General features: G+C 43.0%; 1 protein-coding gene across 1 annotated transcript in view; it reads left to right on the forward strand.

Annotated features, from left to right (window-relative positions):
- The window catches only part of ALDH1A3 (aldehyde dehydrogenase 1 family member A3), a 33,312-nt gene that overhangs the window by 14,814 nt on the left and 5,594 nt on the right, over positions 1-12,904 (forward strand). Inside the window, exons 6-10 of the mRNA XM_032122438.1 lie at positions 903-1,031; positions 3,345-3,458; positions 5,848-5,950; positions 6,914-7,098; positions 12,070-12,234. Of these exons, the coding sequence (XP_031978329.1) occupies positions 903-1,031; positions 3,345-3,458; positions 5,848-5,950; positions 6,914-7,098; positions 12,070-12,234 (696 nt within the window). The remainder of the gene's footprint in view (positions 1-902; positions 1,032-3,344; positions 3,459-5,847; positions 5,951-6,913; positions 7,099-12,069; positions 12,235-12,904) is intronic.

Here is a 12,904-nt window from a genome sequence, read left to right on the forward strand (position 1 = left end):
GGGTAAGAATAGAACTCATGGCTCAAAAGCTACACTGCTAATTTATTTGTAAGTGTGAATTTGTGGATTCCTGACATACTTGGCTTCTTTGTTGATAGCTGAAGGCCCTTGGCTTGAGTCTTGACAAGAAGTCCCCTTGCTGTTGGCCTACTTCCATCATCCCTGAAGCAGCATTAATTATTTTTAATGAAGAAATCCTTTCTGCTGCCAAATGACCTTTCTGAGATTCAGTGTGAGCTAGATTTTCCACTTCTTGCTTAGACTCCAAGATCCACAAATACACATGACCATGAAAGAGATTAGCACAGAGAAAACTGATGTGGACTGTTCCTTATTCCAAATTAGAAAACTAATTGGAAAGGAACAATCTACAATATGAAGGGAGTATAAGATCTCCCCTAGATTTCCATGCCTGAACAACTCACTGCAGTTTCCTAGTTATAAAACTGGAATTGAATGATATTATATAATTCCTAACTACTCAGCCAGTGCTTAATAGAGGAAAAATTAGGGTTTTTTTCAATGAGAAGTTGCACTCTGTAATTCCCCACATACAGATGCTGTACAGAATGCATCAGGAAACTGCCTCCAACACAGTTTCTGTGAACAGCCAAAATCCTACACAAAATGTGATCAAACTCCTTTAAAGAATGAGGTCACATCATGCAGAAGGTTGTCCAACGTACAGGATTAGCGTGAGGACTGCCAGCAGTATTAGGGATCTCAGGGGGAAATCAAGGAAGTCATATTCCTTAGTCCAAGCAAACACAGTATTATAAACAGACGCTTCTCTTTGTGGCTTTCCTCCCAGTTCCTTTCCTCCCCGAGCTGGGAAAAGGCTGCATGGAAGTGAGTAGGTGACTGTGCCAGGCTGATCTGACCAGTGACTTGTGTTCTTGCAGTGGAACTTCCCCCTGCTGATGCTGGTTTGGAAGATGGCACCAGCGCTGTGCTGTGGAAACACTCTGGTCATTAAGCCAGCTGAACAAACTCCACTCACGTCTCTCTACATTGGCTCTCTGATCAAGGAGGTGAGGAAATCCAAACAGCCCATCGAGGTTCTGTTCTCTTAAGGTCATAAGGAAGGTTGTATTTTGAATTGGCTGTCCAGATTTTTAGGTTTTAAAGATATTAAAGCCTCACAAAGGAAAGTGAGAACAACCTCCGTCTTCAGTCTTTTTTTACAAAGGCCTTTTTGACTGGCTGGGAGGTGGCAAATATCACAAAACCTGTGCATTTTTCTCCTTTTGCAGGAAGCTGCAGAGAGAAAAAATGATGGTTTTATTCCTCTGCCTTGTCTTCCCCTCTCCATAATGAGGGAAAGACAACAGCTCAGTTTTATTAGACAATGGGACAAAAAAGAGTGTGATTAGACAGCAGAGTTGTGTTTGTTGTTTTTAAGTGGGATAATTCAACCAAGACAGAGTGCCCTGGGAAACAATTCCTCATCATTTCTGTGGTTCATAGAAAAATTTAGCTGTGTCTGGCCTGTAAAGTCAACTGAAATAAAGGCAAGATGATAGGTTGGGATTTAAAACGCTGGTTTAGGGCTTGTCAGGTAGGATCTTGTGTGCCAACAGATCTGTTAATTGCACAGAGGGGGTGGGAGGTGCACAGAACCTTCCAGCACTGTTCCAGTACATCGGCTTCCTGTAGCTATGGATGTGACTGACTGAGGAAAACTAAGAGAGTTGTAGATGGGCTTTTGCCTCTCAGCTGGAAGTCTGTTTGTTAGGCTCAGTCAAGTGATGATTTTGTCCTTTCTTGGCTTAGCCTGGGAGAAGATAGAAGGATATGTTGATAATTGACACTTAGGGCTCTTCCATCAGGAAAGGAAGTGGAAAAATAATACCAGTTAAGTATCTCCTACAGTTACTTGGCTTAATAAGATTACACAAGGTGAGTGAGTACAGGGTGCAGTTGTCATGCACCACTGCTTTTTTTGACTCTGACATGCACCTCCCCAAACACAAGCATAGCATTCCCCCCAAAAAAACCCATTCAATTCTGGTAAAATTAATTTTTTTCAGCCGAAATGCTAAGCTTGCTGCTTCTCACAGTTGTCATTCAGGGCGCAAGTGTAATTAGAGCAGAATAATTTTATTTGAAGATGCTCCTTTCTCCACCCAAAATTAGCTAAATTCTTTGCAGTTTTTCAGAAAAATAAGTTAAACTTTTTTGGTTTTCATCTTTAAAAGGATGCAGAAGATGTTACCACACGCACAAAGCTATGTGTCACATTCAATGAAATAATTTTTGGCCAACCAAAATATTTTGGCTTTCATTTTTGCTGAAAAACAGAACAAAACTTTTTGGCTCAGGGTGTTCTGAACCAATTTTTTGCTTCTTTGTGGCTTTGCTGCTGACTCCAAACACCATTACTTGCACAATTTGACATGCAGTATTTGCTTGAAAACTCATTAGCTAAGATGCAAACTCCATTAAATGCACTTTTGTCATTGTCACATCCACAGGAGAAATGAGACTGCCCTTCCAATTTATGAAAAGAAAAAATGGGGGGAAAAAAGTCTTATGAGGATAATTTTTTTTGCAAGACAGTACATGAACAAAAGCTTCCTTTTTTTCTCTATTAAAAAGAAATGCTGTTTATTGAGATTTTGTATTAAAAATTCATAGGAAATGAAGCAAATGTGTTACATTCTGCAATTCCATCATTAGAAATTGCAAGGAAAACAACCTTGTGCTTTCAGTAGTAGGGGAAGGCTAACGTAGAAGAGCAGTAATCCTTGAAACTCCTGTTTCAGGAAGTAAAACCAAACCAGTAAGTCCCTCAGTTCTCCTTGCACTAGAATTTCACCTGAAGTTTTGCCATTTGTCTGTTTTGGCAAAATTACTAGTTGGCTAATCTAGGTAGTAAATGTGGTGGAAACTTGCATAAGTCTTGTTACCATCTGCTTTTGTACTCCTGTTTTATTAGCCCCATCATCTAGTGAGGTTTTACTGACTTCTTAATCCCTCTGGTCCCTGAAGAACCACAAATGTCAACCTTTGTTCAAAACAAACTTTCATTCATTTACCCCTTGGCTGCAGCTGCACTGCAGTAGCTGGGGGCCAAGTTTGGCCGAAAGACTCACTCTCTTTTGACTTGAAACTGGGACTTCTCCAAGAATTCTTACTGAAACTTGGCATTTCCTAAGCATGGCTGTTAGTTTCACCCACATCTACTCCAGCTGGTAGCCTGCTGCCATGTCACTAGAAAGCCTGGAAAACATGGATGTATCTGGTAAGAGCTCAGAGGAGGATAGTACAACTAATTCAGCCTTCCTGAGAAATGAGCTGTGCTCTCAAATTCTCTACATAGCTGTTTTTAACCTCTGTTTCAGGTGGGTTTCCCTCCAGGTGTGGTGAACATTGTGCCTGGCTATGGCCCCACAGCTGGAGCTGCAATTTCTACCCATGACAGCATTGATAAAATTGCTTTTACTGGATCAACCAAGGTAGGTGATGGATTTCTCATAGACACCTGCTGTTCCTCTTTGCATTCTCTAATAAACTGTTATCCATACAAGACTGGACCTATGAAATGTCAGCGATTTCTGTATAACCAGCAGTTTTTCCATCACATTCCCTGTGATAGGATTTCTGAGAAGTATTTGATATTTGTCTAATTCATTTCCTTGTGCTTTTAATAACCCCCCATCTCTGAAAGCTGGGTTTTGCCAAACCACCGCATTTCTGTAAGTAAAAGGTGCTCTGACATAAGGCAAGACAGTCTACAGGGCAGGCTGGCAGTGACTTAACATCATGTCATTGATCTGATGGAGCTTCTGGGCATGTTTGCCTGCCAGTCCTGCCCTGCAACTGGAAAACATGTCAGTCAGAGCCCTGAACAATTCTTCCTGGGCTTTAGTTACCTCTGAGGAACTAGGACTTAAATAAAAACATGGCCTCGTGCCCACGGTCTTCTCTGCTGACGTGGAGGGGATTAACATTTGAGCTTCATTCTGAGACCTGCACAGTAAAGTACCTTCCATTTAGCTTTTTTTTCCTGTAAATAGATGTGTCTGACTTGTTTATGAGAGGGGTGGCAGTGAGACCTCTGCACTATCAATCACCTACAGCCATCCTCTTCCATACCTATGTGGGAAAAGTGCACATGGCTTGGCCAAGACCATGGAATTGAGCACAGCTGAGACATGCAAACAAATCTGACTGCAGTAATCACTGCTGAAAATTCTCAAACAACAGCTTGCTTAGAAAAGTGAACATTTTTCCTCTGACTGCTTTATGTATTTCTTGCAGTAGATCTGCACCTTCAGAATAGAGGCAGTGTCCAAAGAATGGAAATGATCACACCAGTGGGGGCAGCTTCAAATCAGTCAGGCAAATTCAGTTTCTTATTTCTTTGAGGAACACTATTCTTGTTGAACATTTGCTGAATTCATCCATTCTTATGTCTGCCCTTGTAATTGCAGAGTGTGATGTGAATGTATAATGATGACAAATTACCTTGAAAGGTGTTCTTGGTCTGTAAAGGTAATTCCAAACACTCAAAAGCTGCAGCATTTACCAACACTACCATCTAGTGGCTTTGTGTACATCCTAACTGCTGTGCCTATCCAATAGGAAAAGGTATGCTAAGCCTCTGTTTCTGTATAGGGAACAAGGGAACAAACAGAATGCAATAAAGTACAAGTTCACAGTGAGCTTTTACTCTCTTGATAGTTGGTCTAATCTCAGTTTACTCAGTTACATGCTTCTCTTCAAGTCCTAGATCAGAAACTTTTAGCCCAGATGAGACATTAGCTGAGTGAAAACAATAGAGCTTATAGACTCATCCAGCCCACATGTGTCTGTTTGGGTTTTTAATGAAAAAGGAGTATCCAGTGGATTAGTGGCAGAAGGAAAATCTCAGCTGCTGGAGCCTGTAGGCAAAAAACTCCTGTAGACACTGTGCTTGTCTCCTAATCCATGGGTGTGCAGGAAACACCAAGGGAGACAGAACCTTTGCTAATGCATGTGTAATTTAAAGTGTTTTCTTCCCCCTCCACCCATCTGTGAGTTCAGCTGCATCTCTGCAGTATTTGCAGCACAATGCTACTGTTTCTGAGCCAGGAAGTGAAGCTAATTCAAAATATATTTTGACTTAGTTATTAAGCCCCAGCTTGGGCTCAGTGCCAGCTTGGAAATACTGATCTTAAACTCTACAAGAATTTTCCCATATAGATCTCTTCTCTTAGGTTATTAACTTGCTCCTCTTTGGCCAGCCAGCCTGTGGTAATGCCTCTTGCAAAGCTAGGATGCACTTATTCCTGCTGTCTCTAGGCCTAAGCTCTGAGTGACTAGAGATGATCTCTTCTAAGTTCAGGAGTCATGCTCAAGTTAAAAGGGCAAACCATGCGAAAGGCAGACCTGTAATTGCCAGCCAGTTGCCCCATGCTTTCCTTGCTCACTGTTCCACTCCAGGGCAAGAAATAAAGGTAAGGTTTCCATGTGCAAAGGTAAAATACAAGAAAACAATTATAATATGAGTAAATTCAAATATTACATTGCACTTAAGAAATTAACTTGCCCTAACACCTAAAGGTCCTAAATAGTTTTAATTCATACTGTTTCTAACAACATTAGATTACTAAGTTCTGAAAGCAGAGTAAATCCTTCCCTTCAGGATACAGCTATAGCTCTCCCACATAGCCTGTCCTTTCAGACCTGCCTAACTCAAACCTTAATTCTGGGGCTGGTAGGAAACAGCAGTAGGAAACTCAAACCATTTCAGAGTATTCTCCCTGTTTCAGCTGCCATCCAGGCTCTTCCACCGTTGTTGGAATCACACTTGAGATTTTTAGGGGAAACAACTCATGTCCTCTTTGTGTCTCACTGATACAGGTTGGAAAACTGATCAAAGAAGCTGCTTCTAAAAGCAACCTCAAAAGGGTGACATTAGAGCTGGGAGGGAAAAACCCCTGCATTGTGTGTGCAGATGCAGACTGTGAGTATGGGCAGCTGGGTGTATTTGCTGTAAGATGCTTGAGGGTGGTGGGGTTTGTGTGTCTCTGCTGTCCTCTGGCAGCTCACAGGGCTGATGTTTCCACCCCAAAGGCTGGAGGAAACCTCTGTCCAAAGGCAGGATATAGTTCTGCATTCCTAGAGCTCTTCCCCAGCATGGGGATCATTCCTATGGCCCATGTTGCCCTCCCTGGGGATGGCTGCAGTTGCAGGTAAATCTTACACTTGTGTGTTTGCTGTTTGTGGGCTTTCTCTTTGGGTGACAGTGCTGCAGAGCCTGAGCCAAGCACCAGGGAAAGCAGTTTTCTGCAAAGCAGCCTCTCTGCAAGGATTCCTGTGTCAGGGGAATTTTGTAGAACCTGATCTAATCCAGCCTTCACCTCTGTCCTGGTGGTCTGCAGGGCTCATGTTGTGTGTTTCATTGTGATTTTATTATGTGACTGAGTACTACTAGGAGATATGTGTAACCTGGGACCACCAAAATGGTTGGAAAATCCTCTCCAGTCCTGCACAGCACAGGTTGAAAGTCAGAGGCAGCTGCTGATAGTGAGCATTGCAAGGATCTGGCCAAAGCTGGCATGCTGCTTTCCGAACAATCAGGACTGAAACTTGCCTTTAAGAACCAATTCATGGTATCAAGGAATCCACATTTGTATTTCCACAACAAGAAAAACTGGTCACTGCCTTCAGTGAGTCCTTGTGGGAGAAAGTATCAGGATCCATGGCAAACTAGACCTCAAGACAAAAGGCAGGAAGGGGGGTGGATACAACAAAAAATCTGGTTTGGGGGCAGTGAGGCCCTGTGAGTGCCTTCAATGGGTGTGGACCATTGTCAGCATTTTTAAAGGAGGTTTTCCAAAGAGAAAGCTAAAAAACAAGTCTGGAAACACTGGAATGCTGGAACTGTGCGTGTGGTAATGCTTTTCCCTTCTGGGTCATCTCGCAGTGGACTTGGCAGTGGAATGTGCCCACCAAGGCGTGTTCTTCAACCAGGGGCAGTGCTGCACAGCTGCCTCCCGCGTCTTTGTGGAGGAGCAGATCTACCCTGAGTTCGTCAAGCGCAGCGTGGAGTTTGCCAAGAAGAGACTGGTTGGAGACCCCTTTGATGCCAGAACTGAACAAGGGCCCCAGGTAACTGTGTGTCTGAGAGCAGTTGTTGTTTGGTTTTTGGTTGTGGTTTTGTTTAATTTTCCTTGTGTAAATATTATCCTTACGGATACGGTCCCAGCAGAAGTGCCGAGGGGTGAGTAATGTATCGTGGCTTTATTTTTCCTCTCTATTTTAAATATCAATTAATCACAACTGTTGAAATGTTATGTTGTAATTTTTTTAGAAACACAAATGTGTTTAATTCAGTTCTTATCCAGCTTTATGGAAGGGGCTGTCTCCCTGGTACAGTAATACAAAGCATGTTGCAGTGAGCCATAGCTCTGTGCAGAAGAGTGCAGCTAAATGGCTATTCAGCTCCTTGGCTGTGTGGGTGATGACAAGTAGTTAGAGCCCAGAGACTCCTGAGTCCTCACTTTCCCTCTCCTCCTCTGCTCCCTTTCTGATCCTTTGGAGAAGTTTCAGCTGAATTAGAAGGAAGAAACATGCCAAACTGCTGTCAGGACCAGCCTCCTCAATACTTCCAGAGCCTTCCTCTTAGTTTTTCCTTTTGAGGCAATCTGAGTTGTGCTGGAGAACTCTGGGGGAAGATGATCCTTAGGTCAGATCTTCTAACAGGCCCACTGTTTGGTACCAAAAATAAAGTAAGATTCCCAGAAACCAATAGCCAAGGCCTCTTTTGCTCTGTACTGCACTGTGAGTTTTTCTTCCTTGATGCTGTGTGGGTTCCCTCAGAGAAGGGGTGGCTCTAAGGACATATGCCTCTCATTATCTGGATCTGAATATACACATGATTCACGCATGGCAAAACCTCATTATTTGTCCTCTTGCATGGGGAATAAGTTGATGTACATCCCCTGCTCATACTGAGGCTACATCTAGCCCTGTAACTTGCCTAGAAAGAGATTTCAAACTGCTCAGCACTCTTAGAAAAAGAATACCATGCTGAGACTTGCTCTAGCAGAGATGAGCTGACCCTCAAAGCGGTTTCATGAGAACAGCTCCTGAATCTATTCAGTTGTGAGTTTTAAAGGGTGAAACACCCTGCAGTGATTGGAACATGTAGAACTGGGCTGTTTGTTACAGTTCATCTGTGTTCCCAGCCCTTGCCAGGCTGTCAGAGCACTTCCCATCCTCTGGGATCACTCCTGTGGCTTAAGGGAGACCCTTTGCATACACAGCTGTAATTAAGGATAACAGTAATTTGGAATAGCAGTGTCTGATCAGATTTTAAATATGGCCCATCTGTCCTCTTTCCCTGCTCTGGCTTACCTGTTACACTTGTAGGAGAGAGAGCACACCCACACACACCTGAACTTCTGTGTATGCAATTGTCAAGGCCAGGATGGGAAGGTGTTGAGGGAGTGGGAGGAAACTGTAAATCCCAAAGCTTTTATGTGGTTGCCAGTTCAAAGGAACAACCGCTTCCTCTGCAGCTATGGTTCCTCACTCTCTGGAGCCTATGTTGTGGGCATATACAGAAACTTAAGCAGAGGAGAGAAATGATGCAGTGTCACAAGGACTTAAAAATACCTCTGAAAGTAGCAAAGATTCACACCTGCCCACAAGTTACTCTTCAAATGCAAAGCTTCCAGATATTTTTTTCCCCACTGTCCCTGAAGTAACCTGCTTGGCTGTGAGGGTTTTTTTTAACTTGAACTGATGGATAAGGGACGAACCACCAGGAAAAATTTGTCGTCTTCATCTCTCCCCATGAGATGCTTCAGATCCAGCCTGATGCTTTCATTCTCCTTTTGTGTGGGTCAGGGTGAGGATATGCAACAGCATTACAACAATGCTGCATAGATCCCATTGTGGGATGGTCACTGGCTTAGAAGCCAACAGGGGGAAGGGGTTAAAGCCAGCCTTTAGGCTGACAGTGGTTGTAGCCCATTATCTCTTTGGTCCTGCATCAGCTGCAGGTGATGACAATCCTGTTCCACAAGAACTTGAAACTGATGTAAGCTAGTCCTGGCAAAGTGGTCCTATGTGTAGTTGTTTGTTCCTGCATTGCACTGTGCTAGATTGGGGAACTGGTTGATTCAGGTCTAATCCAGCCTTTTTGGAAGTCAAGAAGAAAGGTTTTACTCACGTCAGTCCCCTGATGTGGATTACTGTTCACTGGCATGGATGCTCGTGGCATGGCAGTGGGGAAAAGATTGTCAGCCACATATTGGGTTATGCTGATATAAACTGTACTGCTCTGATTAAAATTAGGTCAACTTTAAACAGTATTAAATTTAGACAGAAATGAGGCATGCTTCTGATGAGACTTCTCCAAAACTCACATGTGTCTGGCAGTGCTGACTGGCTGGAATTCAAAGGACACCACAAGAAACCTGAGGGGTGATCAGGACTGTTTGAGCAGAGTGCCAACCTCAAATGCAGACCAAGGGCAGTTTTTAACTTTGGATTCCTGGGAGCTGTATCACAGGAAGCAATAAAGTAAATCTGCACAGATGGCAAACTGGTTAACCAGTGCATTATACAACTGTGAACAGCAAACAGCATTACATGAGACTAACATCCTGGGGTACTAGAACAGTGATTAGATTAGAATAAGACTAGACTAGTTTTGTTATTTTAGAACCCCACACAGTGGGATTTGTAGATTGTAACACCTAACCTACAGAAATAAAATAAGCACTAATGATGGCACTTGTTAGCCAGGAGCTATTCAGCCCAATGCATATAATTTGATTTATAAGACAGTGAATATTTTTCCTTAGACTGTAGACATGCACTTCAGGATTAAAGTGTGAAAATAAAACATTTAAGTAGAAAGGGTTGTTTCCAACAGTCTGTTGGACCCAGTTGTGGGCTATTTTGTAGGACTACAAACACTAGTTTTGGACATAGAAAAAGTTCTCCTTGTAGTTTTGACTGAAATGAAGCAAGAGATGAAGATTTGGGGGTTCCCAGATTTTCAGTATTGCAGTGATCCTTAGAAGCTGCCTTCTCTATTGAATTAGATGAACAAATAGTAGAATTTGCTTTACCAGATCATGTGTTTTTAATTGAATTCAATGCTTGAACCATAAATAATAGTGGAGTAGGGGACAGAATTTAAACAAGCCTTGCAAGCTCTAGTTACAATGACAAACAGTTCCACCCTTGCATGTCATTTTTACAAATGTTTTCTTTCCCCAGTGTCTTTTCATCTAACTGTAGTTTGCCTTGCAACAAGTTACAGCTGTATAAATATCCTTGTTTTGTTTTCTGTGATGTGAAGTGGATGGACTGGATTGGTCTGGATTACAGACATGCCAGGATGGAAAGCACTTGCAGATATTTTTGAATTATTTGCACTTGGCAACTAAGCAACCAGACAAATAGACAATGTGTATGACACCTGCCAAACTCAGTGTGATACTGTATCCTACAGGAGGGCACACAGTTCCTGGGGCAGTAGCATGAATTGTGTCCTTAAGTAGCACCTTAAAACACGAGAGAACACAAGCACTTAGAACACACTGTCCACAGTGCATGTGATACACACACATCTGTTCGCCCTGAGATGTGCTGGGCTCTGTTTCCACTGTGTACCAGAAGTACCTCAAGGACACCCTCCTGCAGCTTTGATATTTGCCTAAAAGCATGAAAACTTGGATTGTGTGTGGCCAGGATTAACTAGAGACAGGATATAGTCTGTAATCTGGAGGAGTCAAGTGTGGAACACTCCGTGTAAACAGTCCCAACTGGCAACTGGCCCTGCTGAAATAAAACCAGATGCCTAGGCAGGGGGATTGAGCCATACAAGCATCTGGAGATACCTGGCAATCAAAGTAACCCCCCAGGCTTCCAGGACACCTTGTACCAGTGGGTGGAGCCTTTTATTTAATCACCTCAATAAATTTGTTGAGGTTTTTGTTGAGTTTTTCTTTTTAAAAACATCACCATAAATCTTTTACCATCTCCAGCCTGCTGTGATGAGGAGTTTCATCACTTAATTACACGTCATGTAAGATGTGTTTGAAACCTGCAGTTCTGCAGTCCACTGCTGCACATGGAGCATGGAAGAAGGAGCATGGAAGTGCTGTGGGCTTCTGCACCTCTTCCCAGCACAGGACACACTGTGCTTGTGGACTACAGGATGTCTCCTCCGAGTCCTGGTGCAGCTGTGCAGCTTCAGGGTCCTGCCACTGAACTGGCCTTTCCCCACTCCTACGGAAATCCCTGGTTAAAGGCTAATGACAGCAGCACTCACTATTTGAGATTACTCCATATTTAGGTGGGGGTGAGGAGGAGATAGACAAGGTTGGTAGTTAAAAGTGAGGCTGTGGCTCCCAGTACAGAGAAAAAAAATGCAGGATTGTACCAGTCTCTAAGAACTGTGAAAAGTTATTCTGATTTTAAAAGCAAGGCCTTGGTATAACAGTTCTGAAGTAACCCCACCAACAGGGCTTATCTTTGAGGCTGTTCATGTAGCATGCAGTGTAGAAGGAGGTGGAGGCAGAGCTTGCTAGGTTCTTCCAGAGGGGGAGAAGGAGCTGTGGGTGAAGCTGCACAATGCAGCAAAGTTTATAGTTCTTATACCCTGGTTCTCCCTCTCCTGTACTGATTCTATTGCTGGTCAGATCCCTTGCTGAGCTTGCTAGTCCATCTCAGACTGTTCTCATACTGCTACTGAGATAAATCTGTGCTTGGAGAAGGTCAGCAAATCCCAGAGCTCAAGTGAGTGAGCTGTGGGAACACATATCCAAAACACCCAGGAAGGGAAAGTGGGGAGACCCTTCCATGTAGCAGCAAACTAGTAGATTATATTAAACTGTCACATGTCATTTCACCTTCTGTTTTCTGTGGCTCAGGGCTATGCCCATGTCCTGTCTTTCTCCCTGCTCGCTGCCTGACTGCCACATCCTAAACTGAGCTGTAAACTGACCCAGTTTGACAGTGCCCTGCAAACGTGCCCCTGGGCCACATTCCATGACTCCTCTCTGGAACCATGATAATAAAGGTGCTGCTCTCTGTTTCTTTTCCTTTTGTGTCTGACAGATTGACCAAAAACAGTTTGATAAAATCCTGGAGCTGATAGAAAGTGGGAAGAAAGAAGGCGCTAAGCTGGAGTGTGGTGGTCTTGCCATTGAAGACAGAGGACTGTTTATAAAACCCACGGTGTTTTCAGAGGTCACTGATAACATGAGAATTGCCAAAGAAGAGGTACAAATCACCTAGATAAGTGCTGCTTCAGAATAAGAAATAGTGGTGATGGAGGGGGTCTGTCTGCATCCTTAATTTTAAATATAAATACCTGAGTAAAAATAACTGACACTGTGGCAAACTGGAGCAATTATTTACCCTGTAATTGCCAGTGACAGTGGATAGTGTAATGTGTGTTCTTGCTCCACTACTTTGTACAGAAGGGGTTGCTTTATTGCAGGAAGGTAGGAAAATAACTTTGGAACCTTATCCTGGTAAGGAACAAAGGAATGGCCACTGAAGTTCTCTGAAGCAGCCTTAGCATCTGAAACAATCCCAGATTCCATTCTCATGGCAAAATCCCCTGAGACTGACTATTTCTTTCCTATATGAAAACATGGTCAAAGCCAGCAAAGTGCAGATCTAATACTCTGGCTTTCATTATTCATATGCAGAAATGTTGAACAAGCTGCATGTGATTAGATCCTGTGATATTCCTTTGAAATAAAAGTTAATCTACTTTTCATCATGTTCCCTAATGGAAAATAAGTAGTTGCCAAAGTCTAACTGGCGTTTGTATTTTATAGTTTAGCCTAGTGCTTTTTATGGGGCTGCTTGCTGTTCACTCCTGGCAAGATGTTTAAATGTCTCAGATCTGCCACAGAATCTCTAAGGAACCTGGGAAAGATAT

Source organism: Corvus moneduloides, chromosome 13, assembly GCF_009650955.1.
Source record: "Corvus moneduloides isolate bCorMon1 chromosome 13, bCorMon1.pri, whole genome shotgun sequence".
NCBI lineage: Eukaryota > Metazoa > Chordata > Aves > Passeriformes > Corvidae > Corvus > Corvus moneduloides.